General features: G+C 37.6%; 1 protein-coding gene and 1 long non-coding RNA gene across 8 annotated transcripts; both read left to right on the top strand.

The window, feature by feature from the left end:
* The first annotated feature begins 2367 nt into the window (after window positions 1-2367).
* Window positions 2368-4665, top strand: LOC117321263. Its single transcript, XR_004531264.1, has 2 exons — window positions 2368-2797; window positions 4518-4665. It is a non-coding gene; the product is annotated as an uncharacterized LOC117321263 (long non-coding RNA).
* Window positions 4666-6702: 2037 nt separating this feature from the next.
* LOC117321261 lies at window positions 6703-22762 on the top strand. Of its 7 annotated transcripts, none has more exons than XR_004531259.1 (6): window positions 6703-6717; window positions 6937-7334; window positions 17500-17579; window positions 18160-18230; window positions 20693-20801; window positions 21779-22762. XR_004531259.1 is itself a non-coding variant. In XM_033875731.1 (6 exons), the coding sequence occupies exons 1-5, from the start codon at window positions 7295-7297 to the stop codon at window positions 20767-20769; spliced, it is 390 nt and encodes a 129-aa protein (XP_033731622.1). In that variant the 5' UTR covers window positions 7159-7294; the 3' UTR covers window positions 20770-20801; window positions 21779-22762. The 7 variants fall into 7 exon arrangements, 2 of the variants coding, with proteins under 2 accessions (XP_033731623.1, XP_033731622.1); XR_004531260.1 differs by having other exon boundaries at window positions 18160-18260; XM_033875731.1 differs by lacking the exon at window positions 6703-6717 and adding an exon at window positions 19764-19885 and having other exon boundaries at window positions 7159-7334.
* Window positions 22763-23112: the final 350 nt, after the last annotated feature.

Genomic DNA, 23112 nt, shown 5'->3' with positions numbered 1-23112 from the left:
GTCATTAATTCATGAAACACGAGTACGGGATACACGGGTATATAATTGTCATTAGTTCACGAAACATGAGTACAGGATACACGGGTAAATAATTGTCATTAGTTCACGAAACACGAATACAGGATACACGGGTAAATATTTGTCATTAGTAATACAGGATACACGGGTATATAATTGTCATTAGTTCACGAAACACGAGTACGGGTTACACGGGTATATAATTCTCATTAGTTCATGAAACTTGAGTACAGGATACACGGGTATATAATTGTCGTTAGTTCAGGAAACACGAGTACAGGAAACACGGGTATATAATTGTCGTTAGTTCACGAAACACGAGTACAGGATACACGGGTATATAATTGTCGTTAGTTCACGAAACTTGAGTACAGGATACACGGGTATATAATTGTCGTTAGTTCACGAAACACGAATACAGGATACACGGGTATATACTTGTCATTAGTTCACGAAACACGAGTACATGATACACGGGTATATCGATGTCGTTAGTTCACGGAAAACAAGTATAGGATACACGGGCATATAATTCTCATTCGTTCACGAAACACGAGTACAGGATACACGGGTATATAATTGTCGTTAGTTCACGAAACACGAGTACAGGATACACGGATATATAATTGTCATTAGTTCACGAAACACGAGTACATGATACACGGGTATATCGATGTCGTTAGTTCACGGAACACGAGTATAGGATACACGGGTATATAATTGTCATTAATTCATGAAACACGAGTACGGGATACACGGGTATATAATTGTCATTAGTTCACGAAACATGAGTACAGGATACACGGGTAAATAATTGTCATTAGTTCACGAAACACGAATACAGGATACACGGGTAAATATTTGTCATTAGTAATACAGGATACACGGGTATATATTTGTCATTAGTTCACGAAACATGAGAACATGATACACGGGCATAAAATTCTAATTAGTTCACGAACACGGGATGCACGGATATAATTCTCATTAGTTCATGAAACTTGAGTACAGGATACACAGGTATATAATTGTCGTTAGTTCAGGAAACACGAGTACAGGATACACGGGTATATAATTGTCGTTAGTTCACGAAACACGAGTACAGGATACACGGGTATATAATTGTCGTTAGTTCATGAAACTTGAGTACAGGATACACGGGTATATAATTGTCGTTAGTTCACGAAACACGAGTACAGGATACACGGGTATATAATTATCGTCAGTTCAGGAAACACGATTACAGGACACACGGGTATATAATTGTCGTTAGTTCACGAAACACGAGTACAGGAGATACGAGCATATAATTGCCATTAGTTCACGAAACAGGAGTACAGGATACACTGGTATATAATTGTCATTAGTTCATGAAACACGAGTACGGGATACACGGGTATATAATTGTCATTAGTTCACGAAACATGAGTACAGGATACACGGGTATATAATTGTCATTAGTTCACGAAACACGAATACGGGATACACGGGTATATATTTGTCATTAGTAATACAGGATACACGGGTATATATTTGTCATTAGTTCACGAAACATGAGAACATGATACACGGGCATATAATTCTAATTAGTTCACGAACACGGGATGCACGGATATAATTCTCATTAGTTCATGAAACTTGAGTACAGGATACACGGGTATATAATTGTCGTTAGTTCAGGAAACACGAGTACAGGATACACGGTTATATAATTGTCGTTAGTTCACGAAACACGAGTACAGGATACACGGGTATATAATTGTCGTTAGTTGATGAAACTTGAGTACAGGATACACGGGTATATAATTGTCGTTAGTTCACGAAACACGAGTACAGGATGTCACGGTCGCCTGTAGTTTATGTATGTCTTCGTATGGTATTGGTCACGTGAGAATGTGTGTGAGCGTACCCAGGTACAGTATATGTGGGACTGTCCAGGTGACCACTTCGTTCACTCACGAACGTTACCTGTGTAACAGGAGCGTGTCGGGCCCAGTTTGCGTACGTCAAACTGCACCCGACTCGCCCTTGTGGACCAACAACCCAGGTTCGATGGGTAACTTGTATCTGTCGTATAGAGAGAGAACAAACGTCTTGAACTACAATTAACCATTTATTAATGACGATATAAACATTTACAACACGAAATTACATATAAACGGACAGCAGCATAGGCCTAGCTATATAATAAACATCCTAACCTAAAACCAACCCCCATACCTGTACGACCGAACTAAACCCAACATCCCGACTAATACTACCCACCCAAGACCCTACATACCCTACGTTACGTTAGTACTAGCGAGAAAGACGTGACAGCACACAGGAAATCAATCCATCGGACTGCCCAGTATACTTGATTGATTGATGGGGCTTAACGTCCTTGTTCCGGTTATAACCGAGCCTAGGACTGCCCAGTATACGATACACCACCCTGAATTTATCCCACTTTTTAACAATACAAAACTATAAGGACCAATCACGACAGAGGATACACAGGCACGACAGACACTGACGAAAAAGCAAGCGACTACGAACAATGCACGACAAAAACATCGACCAGAGACAGCACACGTGAACAGAGGACTAGCAAAGGTCAAGGTGACACAGGTACACATAGTACAGACACAACATATAGGCATGGCATATAGTTAGCGTTAGGCTTAACCCTGTCAGCTTAACCTATCAGTACATATACGATAACATCCCCCGCTACACCTGTTCGCCGTGTTTATGGCGCAAGATAAATTTGTGGAAGAAGCCCAGACATCGGATTGGGGTAAGTAATCTTGCTATCTTTCGTAAATTGTGTTTTTGCTTGTTTAATATGGTTATTTATTGCCATATTCATTGTGTATTTATTGCATGTCAAGCCATCTAGTTATCGGTGCGTGCCATTCATGCGTGACTATTTGTGTAATCGAATACAGGTGTGATAGTTTGATAAAATACTTGTTTTCGTTGTTTATAGATACATTAATGTATTGCATACATTTTTCGGCATAGCCGTCTAATTTTCTTTTGGCCCCGGATATGACGCGACAGGTGGCGTTCTGGTCAAGATGAAGTATGTGATTGGTCAATGTAGCGGTCAATGCAAAATGCAGATATACAGTTAAAAACGAAACAAAGTTAAAGGGACCTCACGGTAAACCAATATCTATTTTGTATTTTTTATCATATTATTGGGTATATCTTTAAAAAAATAACCTTCTGAACAATGACCATTCGAATTTGATGATGTATATACATAAAAATACGGAAACAAAAATGGCTTCCAATGTGAATCGACTGCGGTTGAAAACTATAACAGCTTCCGCAATGAAGAGAATAATAGGAAAATGGGTCAAACACAATCCTAGAATTAAACTTGGGAAGCAGTACAATAGATTGTAACAGTTCAAACATGAAAACAGCAGTAATACGGACGCCGCTCGTATTCTGCTTGATTGTTTGATAGTAGGTCATGATAATCTCGGTAATATTTACACAAATACAATCTGTACCAGTACATCGCTACTGTCACTATACTATATGAACAGTGTTTACACTTATTTACAGAACGTGTTATTTAACATTTAAACCACTGTGTATAATATCGTTATCCAACTAACCCAGATGGAATATAGATATCGCCTTGTAAACTATCGTGTGTTTGTGTTGCCACGATTTCAAAACAGTCACGTAATGATCTAAAAATAATTTCCGCGCTAAATTTAGAGGGGGATTCCCAACTAAATCGAGTGGTCAAGCTGGACATAGGGATTGACTGTGAACATTGGAACAGTACAGAAACATAACTGGAAAGGAACAAAACGCGTACATTCAGTGAAAATTGCAACGTTTTACCGTGATGTCCCTTTTAAATTGAATGCAAGCTGAATAAGTGGATGCATCTATTCAAATGACACATTTGCAGTCTTATTATCACCAAAAATGATTCAAAGTGATATAATTTTGTTATCCGTGCTGAAACTGCGCATTTCTTAATTACATCGTAGTTCGTTAATTTATTTCACCAGTAGTTTTACATTATAACCACTATCATTAAAACTATGCCGTTTATCTTTTTTAAAGATATTTCTTGTTTGTATGTATGTCAGCTAATATATTAGTAGTTTAACTGTTGTAAAACTGATAATTAAACTCAGTAACGTGATTTTGTTCATGCTAATTATGTATGGAAGCCATGAGTGGTAGTCGTGAGCAGGTGTACTGGTGTGAGTTCGCGCAGGTGAAAATTCTACGGAAGCTCATGAACGTCGTATAAGGCTCGTTTTCCTTGTTCGTTATTTAGGTAATGTTTTATGTAGAATTTCATCACGCACCGTAGATATTAGTATTTTGTATTACTGTATAGTGTTGCATTGACATTTAGGATATAATTATTGGTAGTTTACAATAATTTAATACGTATTGGTAAACTGTAGATAACATTTAACATATTATGAGTGTGAAAGAATGGATGTTTAGTGTGTTTTTTTTTAATTTTGATAAAGCTTCACATGACGGGCACATGATCGCCAGATGTTGATATGGGTCAACCTGAATAGACAACGGGTCTTCCGTGATGCAGTGTCAGGGCCGACCAGAGGTTGAGGTCAACTGCCAGGAAGACAAGTATAGGGCCATTTAATGGTTCAGAAGGAGAAGTGGTTGCTATCCACTGCACATATCCTCGCCAGTAGAGGACCATTATTGTGATCCGTTTGCCGGATGCTGCGGATGCTGTTTATTGTTTTTTTCCTGTTCTGTTTCACCGTGAAACATGGAATGATTTGCGTGATTGACATTACCGAGGTGAACTGATCGTGACACCAATCGTCACAAGCACTTGGAAAAGTGAACGACATTCCTGTCGTGTGGAGAGACTGTAGACTCAGTAATATATGAATAAATGTAGTATAGTAGAGAGGGTGGTTGGGAGAGTGAATGAGTTGGTATTTTTTTGTGATTCTATGTAAATAAATTTGTATATATATGAAATTGATGTTAGATTCCTTGTGTTGATTTCTGGAATAACCAAGCTGAGGCTCGTCCCGCGTTACACAGGATACACGGGTATATAATTATCGTCAGTTCAGGAAACACGATTACAGGATACACGGGTATATAATTGTCGTTAGTTCACGAAACACGAGTACAGGATATACGAGCATATAATTGTCGTTAGTTCACGAAACACGAGTACAGGATACACGGGTATATAATTGCCATTAGTTCACGAAACACGAGAACATGATACACGTGTATATAATTGTCATTTGACATTAGTTCACGAAACACGAGTACAGGATACATGTCTACGATCATTTTCTGGATGGATATCCCGTGTTTTGATCTTTATCAAATCTAGTTTTGTTTTTGTATTTTTTTTTTAGATATGACCAGGGACGTACATACATATTTATGTAGTATACATTTTGTATGTCTCTGCTATGACGCCGATTGAAACGATCTAAATCAAATCCATGATTTATTTGAAAACATGTTTAAGATTCTACACCAATGTTTTCTGTAGAGAGGGAATATGAGGACGGATGTGATGAACTTTAGAAATAACAGAGTGTTATGAAAAGCAAATAGTGTAAACTTCTGCTATCGGCGTCGGAATGGTTTATTTAAATTGTTTATTTAGTTGATAATCTATAATCATCAATGAATATTTATCTATATCATTATTTATATTCATTTAAATAAACATCCCCCCGTCTCTCTCTCTCTCTCTCTCTCTCTCTCTCTCTCTCTCTCTCTCTCTCTCTCTCAAATAAGTCAATATATGTCATCTTGTATGAATGTATGTATGTTGTAAAATTGTATTGGGAAAAGGCTAATATAAGTTTAATAACTTAAGTGTGCCCAATTCCGTTGTATATACTAAATCTTGGTTTCATGCCCAATACACGTGTTTCTGTGGTGTAGTCGTTGTGACGGATGGATCGCTGTAGTTTTTACAAAGAAACCACGTGATTTCAAGTTTTCAACCGAACGTTATATAGCGACACGTGGTATACACGTCTCTGGTGCTTGCATGAAAAAGTAATCAATTTGGTTAAATGATTCTGAAATTTTGACGGATCAATTTAAAATTTGTGAACGAGATACTTTAAAAGTGCACAATGTTATCGTTAGAAAGTATTGTACCTTTTAAACAAGATGAACTCAACAAAGCATGCACACAGTGAACGCTGCAATGTGGTCAAGATCGTTGAAGAGTTTTGAAGACTAAAACGAGAACCTGTACATACTGTAAAGGATGGATTCCAACCTACGAGTAAAGTAGGGGTAGTAATTACGACAATTCAAACTTTAGAGCAAAAGTTAGACAGTTCAACAATGTGTTTATTGAAAACTATCTGATCAGCTGAACGAAATGTAATATCAAATTTATTCTATATAACTTATACGGTAAGTTTGTAGTATAAATTCATAATCATAATAGAGAATTTGTATTAACTGTATTTCTATTTTTGATAATTGTTGAATATAAATATATATATAGTGAGGTCCTCCGTTGTGCTTTTTGCAATGAGAGGCCGTATTCTATCTTTAAAGTAAAGTAAGTTCTGGTAATTTTAAATGGTTTTATTTATCATATTTAGTAAAATGGATAACGTTTACTTGAAGCAGGTTATTTATTTTTGGCTGTCTTTTCCTTAACAGAAAGTGTGCTCGAGGAACCCCTGTCCAAGGGATAGGGTATGTAAGTTATTTCTAGTGTAGGGTAATTGTAATGTAATATGTAAAATGTATAATATAGCCGTTATGGCCTTTATGTAGTCATAATTGTCTGAAATTGTATATCACCATAAAAGATGTATCAATTGTAAAAAGGGGCTATAAACGTATCATAATGTAAAGGGCATTAGGTATTGTGAATTGTTAGTTTTAAAATTGTGTATTTGTATGTTTTTACAGGGTTTTTTCCTGGAGAATAAACTCATGAACTCAACCTGGTCTTTTGGTAGTTTTACTAACCCTCTGTGGCAGGCTTGAGCACCCTGTTACATTTTGGCGCCCAACGTAAAAAAACTTAAGGAGGAGTCAGCAGTGACGATTGTCTGAGGTATGAACCGGACTATAGCAAGTCTACGAACTGTAGGAGCGATATCCGGCGATGACGTCAAGGTGACCTTGACAGATATAATATAGATTATAACTCGACCTTGACCTACGTTACCCGCTTCCGGTGAAGAACGTGATTTTTTCTGTGTCGTGTTTATAAACATTTTTCTGCGATGGTGTTCCTTGCTAAATACTCATCTGTGTTTATTTCATGGACCATAGCAGTGGATCGGGAACAATTGACAATACAGGTAAACTATTGACAGTTGTCACAGACAATGTTACCAGTGTATGCAGAGCTGTTTATGAAGAGACACTCGTGATTTTTTTATTTCAGATTTGTGCTGTTTTCAAGTGAATGACTTTATATTTCATCTTTGGTTTTGAACAAGCGTACGAACCTTTTTGAAATAATTTTGTGTTCAGTGTGGTATTTCAGAGAGATAAGTAATAAATTGATTTATTATTGATTATTGAGATAGAATTTCCATATTTATTTTACATATTTAAGATAGGCCTACTGTATCTGACAAGAGACATGTAATATATATATGTGTAGCGGAACTGGACCGTGTCTATCATCGGCGACCAGGTAGCTCAATCGGTAGAGCATCCGGCTAGTGTTCTGAGGTCCTGGGTTCGAACCCCGGTCTGGCCGTGCATTTTCCCACTCCTATTACATATGTCTCTGATCTGACAAGTAAGATTTTGACAAGTTGATTATTGAGATTTAGATAGCGGTTTCTCATAGCCAGTTTGATCATGTTGTTGTGGGCACGGTTCTGTTTACATAATTTTTTTCGAATTTTCCTGCTTTGAGATCTTTTTGATTTTGATTTCTAAAGATCTAATTTGTTTTCATTATTTTTTTTTTTAAACTTTAGATTTTCATTTTTATTTTTATTTTTGCCAGTTGATATTTTTTTCAAAGCTTGATCATTGTTCTTAGTAGAATGTAACTAACATTATGGATTTCTGTTATAGTGATGTTATGATTAGGAATATTTTGTAAATTTTTTCTTTGATTTTTTTTTCTTAAAAAAAAAATTTACATTTGAAACTTGACATTTTCTTTTGAATTTGACATTGACATTTTTTTTTTAAACTTTAGATTTTCATTTTTATTTTTGCCAGTTGATATTTTTTTCAAAACTTGATCATTGTTCTTAGTAGAATGTAACTAACATTAACATTATAGATTTCTGTTTTAGTGATGTTATGATTAGGAATATTTTGTAAATTTTTTCTTTGATTTAAAAAAAAAAAAAAAAATGCATTTGAAACTTGACATTTTCTTTCGAATTGACATTGACACTTTGACATTGCTGATTGGAACTGCTATATAGGATGACAGATATATGTTTGATGTTATATGTTTTATGTTGAATGTTCCATGTTTATTTGTTTGGTGTATGGTGAGGAAGTAGTCAGTTCATTTAAATTATCTTCTGATCATTTATTTATTCAGAAGTTGATTTAGTTGCGCTGTTGTATATATTTACTATTGATGTATGCTGGTGTTGTGTTATATTTATCTATGTGATTTTTTCCCCCCATTGATTTCAGATTTAATTTGATTTCATTTATCATATATTGATATAATAGTTGACTGTTGCATCCAGGCTTTTGACTTTGTAATATTCACCAGGTAAGTGTGTTGTTTACTTGTTTATAACTTGGAATTTACACATTCATAATGGAATTCACTCAGGATCAGTTAGGAGTACTTGGTGCTGTCTTCAGATACGGGATTTAATCCAGGTGATGAGGTGAGTGGGGCAACTGTAAAGGAATGGATTAAGACAAAGGCTATTAAAGTGGATCCTGATGTACAGCCGGCACCTGCCCATACTGTGACATTTAATCCTGCGGTGAGGATTTCAGTTTTTTCAGGGGAGGAAAAGGACACTTATGATGTGTGGCGATATGAGGTGGGGTCCTTGCTTGTAAAACATGGAGAGGAAGTGGTGGCCACAGCATTAAGGAGGTCATTGAAGGGTAGAGCCAGCAAGGTAGTGATGAATGTGGGACCTAACGCAAGTGTCAGGGAGATTGTTGCCAAGATGGACAGCATATTTGGAGCAGTTGAGAAAGGGGAAAACTTGTTAGCAAAATTCTTCAGTGCTCGTCAGAAGGAGGGAGAGGATGTGTCTACATGGAGTTGCAGGCTTGAGGATATTATGAATAAGGCAGTACAACAAGGAGATGTCCCAGATCGGAATGCAGAGGGAATGCTACGTACAATGTTCTGGTCTGGGTTGAGACGAGAAATCAAAGATGTTACTGGTCAAAAGTATGATACTGTCAGACCGTTTGATGAGCTGAGAATTGCAGTACACTAAGTAGAATGGGATTTGATGCAGCGGGAAGAGGTGACAACTCCAGGTAAGGTAGCTGATAAGGTCAAACCTGTTGTGCATATGGCTGCAGCTGAAAGAGATGAAGGGACTTATCCAGCAATTGACAACAGATATGGTAGATATGAAGAAAACCCAATAAAAGTCTACAGCAAAGCAGAGTGGAGATAAAGCAGACAAGGGTAAAGGTTCTCATGGTAAACAGGAAGAAAGGGCCTCAGTCCTGGTATCAGTCCAATTATACTCATGGCCAGCAGCAGGCGAGCTTTCAGCCACAGCAGCTAAACCCAGTTCAACCACAGCATCTCCAGGCCTAGCAACGAGGCAATCCTCCACCACCACAGTATCGAGGAAATGAGCCCCAATGCTCTGCCCTGGAACCACACCCCTCGCCTGGGCTTAACATTTTTGTTGGCCTAGCTACGCCCCTGGTAATAAAATGTGCTAAAAATAAACTGTGATATTATAGTGGAGTCCCCAAGGGCAGAAATTTTACTCCCGTGGGCACTTCTTGAAGGAAGCAAGAGACCATGATAAATTGATAGTATAGATAGTATACTTCAAAAAAATGTTTGTTGTCAGTCGCGCATGCGCGTCATATCGTTTTTATGACGTCATCAAAATGGCGGTCAAAATTTTCTGTCCATGTATAAACTCACCTATTTTTCTGGGTTATATCATTAGTTTGATTGTTGTAACAAACATTAAATGCGAATTAATGTTAATAAATATGTATTTGCACACCGTAAAATATATGTTGCTCTTTAAACAAAATTATTTGTGTAAGTTTATGGTTATTTTAACATTTAAAGGACTAAAATTTCTGTAAAAACGCACGATTAAATATGAAACAAACGGCGTATTCACAAGTTAAATCAATAAAATGTGGACAGGGAAAGATCTATTATTTATTTCTATCAATATGTCACGTATTAAATAGAGTTTGTCGATATAAATTGGTAATAAATCAAAAGGTCAAAATCATTTCGATTTAAATTCCGGAACTGCGGGTACCGTTTTTCAACCGAGAAATTTTATTAGTATAACTTCCGGTCAAAGTTTTTCAGAGGGGAAAATATGAAAATCCAGACCAGGAATGCTTTTTCTTCATCTTTTCTTCAGTTTGATCATCTCAGCAGACACAATGGTAATGCATTTTTGATGTTTTCCTCTAAAATTCTTATTAAGTACAGCTTATAACACTTGAAACAGTCCCATAATGTTACCGTGTGTTTACTCACTATCTTGATTTTATACGTCCTCAGATATCATATGATTGTGAATAAATTCAGTAAATTAAGTCTGCATGGATGTAGTTTACTTATTTGTTTTACATAAAAGCATTATTTTGCTTCATTTACAGAATATAGATATATTACAATGCCGCTTTGCGCCACATAATAAATTTTCCGGGATATTGTAAAATTAAAGCCAATTACGGTCAGAGATGATAAAATTCCGGATTTCTTTAAATGTTTTAAAGTAATTATCGGGATTGTAGCTGTATATTCATTTGTAATTAACGTAATATAAAAACGTATGATAACGGGTTTTTTTTTAAAATATTATTTTTGTTTTAGTCAAAAAGACGACTATTTGAAGACAATCTGGTCATTTCTAAACAGCAACGATTAGTTGACTATACATCTTGCATAATATGTCAAAGTGATACAGAAGAACCCTTGATAGAAGCACCAAAAAACCACGAGAAAGTTTTGGATGTTATCAGAGAAAGAGCTGGATACTCTGATTGTATATACCCCGAAGTTTATTCCAGGCTGTCATCAGAAACTCCATATTCTCTATGTGATAACAACGCAACATGGCATCGTTCGTGCTATCAGAACACTGTGAATAAAACACTAATCAACAGAGCGAAAGAACGATACAAAAAAGACATTTCTAAAAGACAAGGAGTGGTGTTTGATGAGGACAATGATCTCGACAAAAGTTTCACAAGATCTTCAACAAAACCATATGATAAAGATGTATGCATCTTCTGTCAAAAATGTGGAACAAAGCGGTTTCCTCTTCATCAGGTATATATAATGAATGTTCTTATATTGATGTTTTTTTTTCATTAAATTGTTAAAATCACCGGACAACAAGGTTAATTTATAAACGGGTCTAATCAATGCTGCATACAGGCTTAATCGCTATATTTGCTTTGAAATCCATGAAACAATGGCTGTTTTTGTCTCGCCTTCGACGATAGTCGAGGTAGGTGAGACTAAGGTGTTGCTTTTCCGACGGCGGCGGCGTCGTCAACATTTGCGTTAAAGTCCACTTTTGACAGTGTTAATGTTATCCGATTGAATTGAAACTTGGTGAGGTGACTGATACTAATCTACTAAACACCTATGCAAGGTTTGGAAGTGATTTATTATCAGGTTCACCTATCCATGATTTGGAGAAAAAAATTAACAAAGCGGGAAAGGCGAGACATATGATTACGCGTAATTCTTGTTTTTATTCCATTTTGATTCAAAAACAATATTTTCTAAATGCATAATACGCTCCTCTTCAAGTTCAATTGAATTTTACTGTGTCAGTTATCAGGCAAATAGTATTTCAGACCAGACCAGTATATTAACATACATTTTGTACAAGTATTTACGTGTCAATCAGATGTTGAACACAATTATATCAACAGAATCACTGTATTCATGATTTGTAAATTCAGGTTGCTACAATGAAAGCTGGGGGAAACCTCAAGACAGCCGTAGAGAAAGGTACAGATGCTGCATTGAAGGTAAGACTAAGCACTTCAATAGATCCAGCCGATGCCCACGCATTAGATGTAATGTATCACAAAAACTGTTGGACGACATCGGTATCAAATGCACTTCGAGAAAAGCGTCCAACAACAGATAGCACTACCACAGAAATTGCTGCGGAAATAGAGTTTCTAACTCTAGTGGAAGATCTCCTTAACGATGGACATATCATCAGTATCGCAACACTTCAAAAGACATTTGAAAACATTAGACAGTTGAATGGCGTCACTAATAGTCCAGATGTTTCACGGAAGTCTTTGAAAAAGCTGCTCATCAATGAAATCACAGATTTAGAATTCAGTAAGCCTCCCAAGGTAAATGAGGCTGAGCGTGTTTTCCGCAAAGCAACCAGAGCAAAGGCAATGTTTGAAGCTGAAAAGTTTGATGAAAACATACACATGAAAGATATTTACAATGTATCGATGAACATAAGGAAACGCATTCTTTCGTCGGAGCCATGGCATTTTTCTGGAACTTTTAATGAAGATTTGCTGGATAGGAAACACGTTCCTTCAGAGCTTTACTGCCTGTTTCGATGGATCATTTCTGGTCCAGAACGATCTGTGACAAATGACTCAAGATGCACAGTCATCGACTCGAAGGCAATGGCTCTATCACAGAATACCATGTTTGCATGTTTGTCAGCAAAGCAAGTTTCAAAACCATCAACAGAAAACAAGCCGAAACACACCAAGGAATGGCCTTTACAATTAGCAGTTGGTGCAACTGTACATCAAGCAACACGAAGTAAACGTTTAATAGATTTTCTTCATGGAGTTTCTCTTTCGGTGGACTACAAACGTGTTCTTCGACTTGAAAATCAAATAGCAAACCAAGTAATCAGGGAAATAAATCAGTCAAATGGATTTTTCGTTCCCTCCGACTTTGTAAAGGGCAGACACGTCTTCTTCGCTATCGACAACTGTGACTTTGCTGAAGATACGCCTGATGGAAAGAGGACTTTGCATGGAACAGCTATGGCGATATATCAGCGCAAGCATGAAAATGACAGCAGACATGTTTTCAGAATTCATCCTGATGTGGACTCTAACCAGCTCGACAAACTGCCTGCTAAAATGACAGAGGTGATGCCATGTCCAGTGCCTGCTAATTCAAAACCAGATATTCCCGGGTATCCTTCGACAGAACCACTGAAACAATCCTCATTTTCCAAATTGTCACAAGCAATTACCGATGTTGCATGGTTATTGGCAAAATATTTCAGTCGAAAAAACACACTGGATACAAATACAACGGAAGTTCGGGAACCAAGTTCTCCAAATATACCGACATGGAATGCATACAACTCATGTATAAGCGACGGTATACCTTTAACTGCTGTGGCTACACCACCTATTCTGACTGCGCCAGCTCATGAATGGTCGACATTGTTCACCGTGTTAACACAGGCACAAGGGATCAACAATTGTCTCGTTGGCGAAGGCCACAGAACTGTAATTACACTTGATATGGGACTATTTAAACCAGCCACACAACTAGTACTGCAGAATGCGAATTTTCATGGAAAATATGTCCTTCGACCTGGAGAGCTCCACACCGTAATGGCAATGCTGCGCACGATTGGGTCTTACATAGAAAACAGCGGACTTGACTCCTGCTGGGTTGAAGCCAATATATATAGCTCTACGACATGCAAGCAAATCATCGACGGTGGACATGTCAAGCGTGCCGTAGAGGCTCACACAGTCACCTTACTGTCTTTGTTTGATTTGTATGCCGATGGATTGTTCAATGCCTATCCGACTCTCCTAGATTTGATACGAAAAAAGGTTGCAGATTTGGACAATGCATTTGAAAATCGACAAAACACGAAGCTTTCCCACGCGGCACTTGTATCTGATTTAGTCAATCACAACATCATGTCCAAGATAGCAGAATATGATAACCAATCCGCAAGGAACCCTATGTTTGTAGTTATACGACAGTACATGGAGATGGTATCGATCATGCTTCAGTTCATACGGTCGTTTCATACCGGAAACTGGGAGCTGCATCTTCAGTCGCTCGAGACTTTTACCAAGTATTTCTTTGCTTTGGATAAATCAAATTACGCAAGGATGATTCCGATGTACCTGGCCGAAATGCGAGCAATCGAAGCGGACGATCCCGAGTTGTGGATGCAATTTTGCAGCGGAAACTGGGTTGTGAACAAAAATGAGATACCATTTTGTGCTATTGGTGCCGACCATGCGCTTGAACACATTAACAGATGGATGAAGGTTTCCGGTGGCATCGTTGGTATAACACTGAATGATACAGCTCGGGCAAGGTTCTTTCTCGTTTCTCCACAGCTTACACATTTGGTAAACGATGCGAGTGACTCTGGAAACCGAGACGGTATCAAGACTCGTCATCACCAGGACAATAGACCATGCCTTTCGAGACAGGAAAAAAATGTTGACATTTACCAATCCGTTTACCTATGAAGGAGAAGATGTCATCAACATCGTCACCAAGGAGGTTATGACAGAAGGGGTGAAGACAGATTTGATGACACTTTCAGAGAAAGGACACCATCTGCATGAGCAATTTTTGAATGAACGCATCAGGACAAACGAAGTTGGTTTATGGGCTGTATTGAAAAAGAACAAACTGAAAACATGGAAAGAAAGCTGCAAGAAAGTTAGAATCACAGCAAATAAAACCGTATTAGAACTCCGCGAAGATCGGGGCTTGTTCGCTCGGATTCTCATTGCTGCAAGATCCCGACCAGAGGTGAACGCTCAGGACATCATTGCCACCTACGAATTGTCTGTGATTCCCAGAGCCTTATTTTCATCAGACGGTCACTTATTGCATTGCTCAGTGAAGAGTCAGCTAATGAACATCCTAGAAAACACAGCGACTGATAGCGCCATTAACAACACAGACGAACCATTCGCAGGAGACAATGCTACAGCGATTGTAGATGGTATGGTGGAGGTACAAGCGATGGGAAAACCGCATTGGGTAAAAGATTGCAGTGACCTAGCAGAGCACTTCATACAAGTTATTTCAAGAAAATATCTACTTAGATATAACGAAGTACATCTGGTTTTCGATAGGTATGATGTTACGAAATCTCTGAAGGATGGCACAAGACAAAGAAGACTCGGTAAAAAGGAATCGGTGGCTTACCACGTGACTGACCAAACCAATATCACCAATATATCCATGGCAAAGTTCCTTTCACATTCATCTACAAAGGATGAATTGTCAACATACCTGTCAATAAAATCACTTGCGTATGCAACTGAAAGGAACTTGCACCTGGTATGTGCATGGAGAGATCAAGTAAGGTCAACTTTTTTTGATGCTGAACATTTGGCAAGTACTCAAGAAGAAGCGGACACAAAACTCGTCCTGCATGCTCTTGACGCAACTAAAAGAGGAACATCTACCCTAGCCATCCACTCCCTCGACACCGACGTGTTCATCCTTTTTCTGAGAAGGTACCCACGACTTCCAAAATGTACCAAGTTTTGCACTGGAACAGGAAATAGGCAACGGGAAATAGATTTGGGTCAAGTATATCACAGTCTTTCGTCTTTGGAAATAGAGGCCCTACCTGGATTCCATGCGTTTTCAGGAGCCGATAATACTGGGACGTTTTCCGGTAAAGGTAAACTCTCATTTTGGAAGGCGTTTCAAATTGCAGACGAATCAATAAAGCGTGTTTTCGCAGACCTTGGAAAACTGGAACTAACAGAAGACATGGAAAAGAAGATCGAACATTTCACATGCTCTCTATATTGTCCGAAAACATCCCTGACGGATATTGGTCATCTACGCTGGTGGATGTTTAAACAAAAGCAAGCCGAAGCTGAAAAGCTTCCGCCTACAAGGGCAGCACTCAAACAGTCAATCCTGCGAACCCAGCTTCAGGCTATAATTTGGTTCAACGATGACGTTGCCTGTCCCGTGCTTCCATCTCCTACTTTGTTTGGGTGGAAAGAGGAGCACGATATATATGTCCCAGTCATGACATCCCTACCTCCTGCACCAACTGCAATGCTTGAACTTATTTTTTGTAAGTGCAAAACAACACAATGCTCGTCAAATAAGTGCAAATGCAAAACGAACAATTTGGTTTGTACAGAACTTTGCGCGTGTGAAGCAGATGATGAGGCATGTGAAAACACACCATTGGGTCATTTGTTGTATGAAAACAATGATATGGAAGAAATAACGTTGTGAATAGAGACGGACATTGAGGTAATGTGTTTGTCATGCCTTTTTGTTACCTTTAAATAATGTTTTTTTGGAATTGACGCCATTTTGCCCTTAATATGAATCTTTGCTACTTTTGTAAATTATGAAGGAAAGCTATATAATTTCAAATAAGTTGCATCACAAAGCCACAATATGACATTTATCAACAAATTCTACGAAACATCTGTGTATTTGTATTCGTTTTACAAGTTGTTCTTTTGGTACCGCTGGTTGCTATGGCGGCCATTTTAACTGATTCTAAACTTTAACAGCTTCCGTTGGAATAAAAAAACTGATAAACTGCAGGATTTACATTGAACCTGATTTGACAGCAACCTATTTATAGAGATAATTCGGCAAAAAACCGTATGCATGAACACTTAATGTATCATTTTTGTCATTATTGGGATTAAAAAATCGGTTGCTATGGCCGCCATTTTGTCCATTTCTTAATTGAATTCACTTCCGGTGACGAAAACGCTCAAATAATTAAGTTCCTATCATGTAATCGCCAATTGATATTTTAATAAAACGTATTTTGTAATATGTCTGTCTGAAACTCATTTGCTAAACCAGACCTTTATTGTAAAAATCTGGTTGCTATGGCCGCCATTTTGATGACGTCATTAAATTGACTAGACGCGGAAGTCAGAATGACAACAAACATTTTTTGATTAAGGACATCATATACTTTCATAAAATCATTACCTCCAGCTTCCTTCAAAAAAAGCCCACGGGATTCCCTTAGGGACTCCACTATTACACTTCATTGAAATATTTCTGATGTTATGTAATTATTGTGTATATATAATATTAAACTCTAATTAAATTTTTATTATTAGCACAGTTGATGGTTCACATTCATATTTAGCACACAGTTATTTGCTGTAACTTATCAATGGTCACTAGTTGATGAATTTAGATTGTCCATTCCTGATTGATAAGTTAGCACAGGGGCCTGGTTCCTCGAATGACACATGTATCTTGATCTCCTAATGCAAAGTTGGCCTCGATGCTTTATGTAAGTTCCTTCTGTCTGAGTTGGTGACTTATTTGCATTTTGTTCACAGAAACCAGTCTCTTGATTACTGTTGAACCAGATGTGATTTCTGAACCTACAGATCTCAGCCGAAGGATGACATATTGGCAGGTATTACACCAAAGTCTCTCTGACCAACCCCATCCCCATTGCTTTGAGTTCTTCCGGGGGCCCGAGTGGTTTATGTGTCTCAGCAACTTATCACTAGCCCTCCAACTCTGGGTCGCGAGTTTGAAACCCACATGGGGCAGTTGCCTGGTACTGACTGTAGACCGATGGTTTTTCTCCGGGTATTTCGGCTTTCCTCCACCTCGTAACCCAGGCTAAACAAGAATCAAATTTCAGATATCCTGTCCACACTTGATGCTCCAGAATAGCATTGTTCCATAGTCTCTTGGCATCAATTGGCTGATTAACCTGTATGTGTAGTTGTCAGGATCTGCATGTTACAGTGGTCTCCATGCAGGTGTTGATGATGATCTGAGCAGGCTTGGGTCTCAGGATTTTTTATATTGCTTGGAATCCCAGTAGCTTTAAATATGCTCATTTCACCTTTGTTATCAATCTTAAAAATAATTATTTTCAGCAGTTAAATCTTTATAACTCAAAAGGTGTGCCAAATACTATATGAAATAATTCTGTTAAAAACAAAGCTTTGCTTGTCTGTGAATGTTTATATTTGTATTTTCAGATAAAATCAGTCATACTGCACTCTCAGATCAAGGGGAATAAATCTGTATTAATTGAGATCATGGACCCCATGTAAGTCAACAACTTCTGACCTGATATTGGGTATGTAGCATACTGGCATGAAGGGCTACAAGATTTGTTCAAATGGATGACCTTGACCTTCATTCAAGGTCACATAGGTCAAATATGCTAAAAAAAATTAAATGACGTCTTGATAACCAAGTGGCCCAGAGACCCGATATTAGGTCTGTAACATTCTTAGGTGAAGGGGTACCAAGTATGTTCAAATGAATGACCTTGACCTTCATTCAAGGTAACAGCTATGGTCAAATATGCTTAAATATTTAATGGATTTGTTCTTGATAACCAAGAAGCCCAGAGACCTGATATTTGGTCTGTAGCATGCTGGGATGAAGGGTTACTAATTAAGTTTGTTCATTGGATGACCTTTGACTTTTATTCAAGGTCATTGGGGTCAAATATGCTAAAACATTTTAAACAACTTCTTCTCAGTAACCAAGAGATCCAGAAACTTAATATTGGCCCTGTTGCATGCTGGCATGAAGGGGTACAATGTTTGTTCAAAGGACTGTCCTTGGCCTACATTCAAGGTCACAGGGTTCAAACATGCTTAAAGCTAAGTCAAAGAATTATAACACATCAGGTGACAGTTAGGGCCCATGGGCCTCTTGTAATGGTATTTTGATTGAAACATTTAGGTGTAATGTTGACATATCTAATATTTGTTCCAAACTGTCAGATGACTTTGTTTTACTGTGCAAAATGACCTGGTATTTTCTCAAAATATCACTGGGTGTATATGTAAACATCCAGTATTGCAGCATGAATATGGAGACCTGTCATATCCTTAAAAGGTTATAAACCTGTCAAATGTTGGGTTTTAAATTGTGTAGCAAGTGTGTATCTATAACTTAATTCAGCCATTCCTAATGAATCAAACATTGTCCAGGAATCCATCCCCTTATTTGGCCAAGTCCAATTTAAGAAGCTCTTCCATTTTGTGTACCATCAAAGGATGGATGTACCGTAAGTGCTACATCAAGCCATGGGTGATATACACAATACTGAGAGTGAAATGTCAAGGTTTTAAGGGTGAAAGGTAAAAGCTTGGAGGGTCAATGTCAAGGTTTGAAGAATGAATGGTCAAGGTTTAGAGAGTGAAAGGTCAAAGCCTGGAGGTCAAATGTCAAGGTTTGCAGGGTGAAAGGTCAAAGCTTGGAGGGTCAAATGTCAAGGTTTGAAGAATGAATGGTCAAGGTTTGCAGGGTGAAAGGTCAAGGTTTGGAGAGTGAAAGGTCACAATTTTGAGGGTTAAAGGTCAAGGATCGGAGGGACAAAAGTAAGAGTTTATAATTGCATGGTGACAGGTCAAAGTGTGGAGACTGAAAGGTCAAGGTTTTGAGGGTGAAAGGTCAAGACATGGCGAGTCAAAAGAAAGGGTTTGCTGGGTGAAAGGTCAAGGTGTGGAGAGTCAGATGTCAGAGTTTTGAGGTATATATCAGCAGCAACAGTAATAAGGTGCAGTTCATCTGATATGAACCAAACTTATGCAAAGTATAGCAATACAAAGTGGTTAATTTTTAGCTCACCTGGTCCAACAGGCCAAGGCCAGCTTTTGCCATACTGTGGCATCCGTCGACTTGCATGTGGGGTCCATCCATCGACAATTGACTTCTTCTTAACCGCAGATCAGAATTTAACCAAAGGTAGGAAGTATCTCTATATGTGACTGGCATTGAAAGGTTTACAAATGATGGGGCCTGATGGGTGGGGCCAAATGGGTCCATTTGGAAATATTGAACTTATATAAATGTACTTCTTCTCTGGAACTAAGCAATGTACATATGACATTGATATTTCAGTGGTAACAATTTCCTAGTTGGTTGGGATTCAAATTCATACAAATGATAGGGCTGACCCCCAGGGGTAGGGCAAAAGGGAGCAATTTGACTATATTGCTATAAAGGACTTCATGTATTTTTGAAACCGTTGAGATCCCCACCCTCTAACCATATATAGCATTGCTGGGCATCAAGAGATGAACACAATCCTGTCGTAAGAATAGGCCCTGGGGCCTTTCCCCACCCCAAGGGACTTAGTTTCTTTAAACAAAATCATGTTAAGTCTGACTTCGTTTCCGTGTTATATCTTTGAAGCAGTTGAGATCCCCACCCCATAACCATATATATAGCATTGTTAGACATCAACAAATAAAGCTATGAACGAATTGAACATGAACATTATTTTGATGTTTACTCAAATAAACCTGGTGAACGATACAGGCCCTCTGGACTTCTTGATTTGGTATATCATTAAGATACTTTTGTATCTTTGAAGTATAATAATTGTGTAGGATTAGCACGAGATGAAAAACAAATAAATCTGTTGTTATTACCAAGTAAAACTGGGCCACAATATTGTACAATGATTACATTCATTTTACTTATAATGTTGTAGATTATGTTCTGTCACAAACTTTAAATGAAAATGCCACACCTACAACTGTGTTTCAGATGATAGCCACAGACTTGACACAAATGCAGCAAAAACAGCTCAGCATGTGAGCACAACTGGAGGAGTACAAATGTAAAACACCTGGAACATGTTCATAGACTTCTACAGGTGAGATAATTAGTTAACAGACTTCTTCAGGTGAGATAATTAGTTCACAGACTTCTACAGGTGAGATAGTTAGGTCACAGACTTCTACAGGTGAGATAATTAGGTCACAGACTGCTACAGGTGAGATAATTAGTTCACAGACTTCTACAGGTGAGATAATTAGGTCACAGACTTCTACAGGTGAGATAATTAGGTCACAGCCTTCTACAGGTTGGATAATTGGGTCACCACAGACTCCTACCGGTGAGATACTTAGGTCACAGACTTCTACAGGTGAAATAATTAAGTCACAGACTCCAACAGGTGAGATAATTAGGTTACAGACTTCTACAGCTGAGAAAATTAGGTAAACGATTTCTACAGGTGAGAAAATTAGGTCACAGATTTCTACAGGTGAGAAAATAAGGTAACAGATTTCAACAGGTGAGATAAATAGTTCATCAACTTCTACAGATTTGAAAATTAGGTCAGTCAGAGATAAATATTGGGTAATTTATCATTTTTACCAGTGGAATATCAGAAATTCTCAACTTGATAAAAAACTTATGCTGATCTTGCTAATATCGTCACTTATATCATCATTAGTAATGATGTAAGAATCTTTAGTCATTTCACACAAAATATAGTCCAAAGCGTATATAACTGCAACAGAATTTAAATTTCTTGACTTTTGAAATTATGGGTACCTATAATATACAGTGAAACCTGACTTTACCGACCACTGACTTTAACAACATCCTGTAACATCTGACCATTATCACCAGAATGGGGAACTATATAAAGGGTACTTTGAAAGCAAATTACATGTATGTGATGTTAATTTGGTATTTAATTCCTGATAAATTTTCAATTGGTTTTGACGTGGCCACTAATCACTCGTAACGTATGTTAAAATGTAAACACAATTGTTGATAAGCCAGATACAATTATATGTGTAATTTAATGATAATCTAATAATATTTGTTTATTTTTGATAGATTGAGTGTAGGATAGAGCTTATGATATATATTCTTGAACGACCTGACCAAGGACCAGCTTGGAGAATTCCAGCTCATGGACACGAAAAGTTTCCTAAAACAGAACATTAATTGTACCACAGTTGCAGTAACAGGCTGAGGACGCCTCCGCTCCCCAAAGACCGGGTTCACCAAGAACAACACAAACAATACTTGAACACAGCAAACTTCCTAAAACAGACCAACATTCTACCACAGCTGCTGTCTGTCACAGGTCATGGCTGAAGACATCTGCCCAAAGACTGGGTTCACTTAATTAGGAATAACACAAACAATACTTGGATAACACCCCTTCAGGCATATGTAGTATGAAGATAAGAACATTGTGACTTAGAGCTAGTCCGAATTATGGCCTCTACAACAAACAGAGGTTTACTGGTGTCACTCTGTCATACACAAAATCTTGTCTAGACTCATAACTATTTAGCATTGTTCAGGTTCAACCAAAGTCTGTATACAAATGTATGACTGTCTTAATTGCGACATATGCATTATTTTAATGGGCAATTTTACTGTACACTGCTACCTTATCAATGTATATTTTGATGCTTGATTATAAGTTTGAATTACATTCTTTATTACTCAAAAATATCAAATTTGTCAAACAACTATCTTGTCATTATTGGATGATCAAAGGGAGATAACTCACTTATCTGTTTCATATTTTCAAGGTGGGTTTATAATCATAATATTCAGTGAATTAGTGTTATTTAAATAATTATTAGATGTTATATAACAAACTCAAAATGGCTGATTGGATTTCTCACAATCCATATAAACTGAATCTTGGTTTGTTTTACCCAGTTTTCTACCATAGCTGAATACATGGATACTAATTGAAAGAAATTTTATTTTTTGAAATCGTTGGTAAAAACACTACATGCATATTTTTAATTTACTTTCACAATGATATGTGTGTATTTCATATAAAACTGAGTGAATGGCCAGGATGTTATTGTAAATTATTGTCATTTTCTTAAGTACAACAGGAAAAACAGACTTTTTAAAATGAAATACATTGTATAAAAAGACAATATGATAAGCAGAAGTTGTTTCTGTTTACATCTGACAAAGACAATATGATAAGCGGAAGTTGTCGCTGGCAACATCTGACAAAGACAATATGATAAGCGGAAGTTGTTGCTGGCAACATCTGACAAAGATAATCTGGTAAGCAGAATTTGTTTCTTGTAACATGTAACAGAGAAAATATGGTAACGAGGAATAGTTTTTAGCCCACCATCATCAGATGGTGGGCTATTCAAATCGCCCTGCGTCCGTGGTCCGTCGTCCGT

Source organism: Pecten maximus, unplaced genomic scaffold (assembly GCF_902652985.1).
Source record: "Pecten maximus unplaced genomic scaffold, xPecMax1.1, whole genome shotgun sequence".
Classification (NCBI taxonomy): domain Eukaryota; kingdom Metazoa; phylum Mollusca; class Bivalvia; order Pectinida; family Pectinidae; genus Pecten; species Pecten maximus.
This window is presented reverse-complemented; position numbering and strand designations above follow the sequence as displayed.

Coding starts and splice junctions, on each gene's coding strand:
- LOC117321261 (XM_033875731.1), top strand. CDS start 7,295: ATGGACCATAGCAGTGGATCGGGAACAATTGACAATACAG. Junction 17,580..18,159: donor GAAGGATGACATATTGGCAG/GTATTACACCAA, acceptor TTGTATTTTCAG/ATAAAATCAGTCATACTGCA. Junction 18,231..19,763: donor ATTGAGATCATGGACCCCAT/GTAAGTCAACAA, acceptor GTTAATTTTTAG/CTCACCTGGTCCAACAGGCC.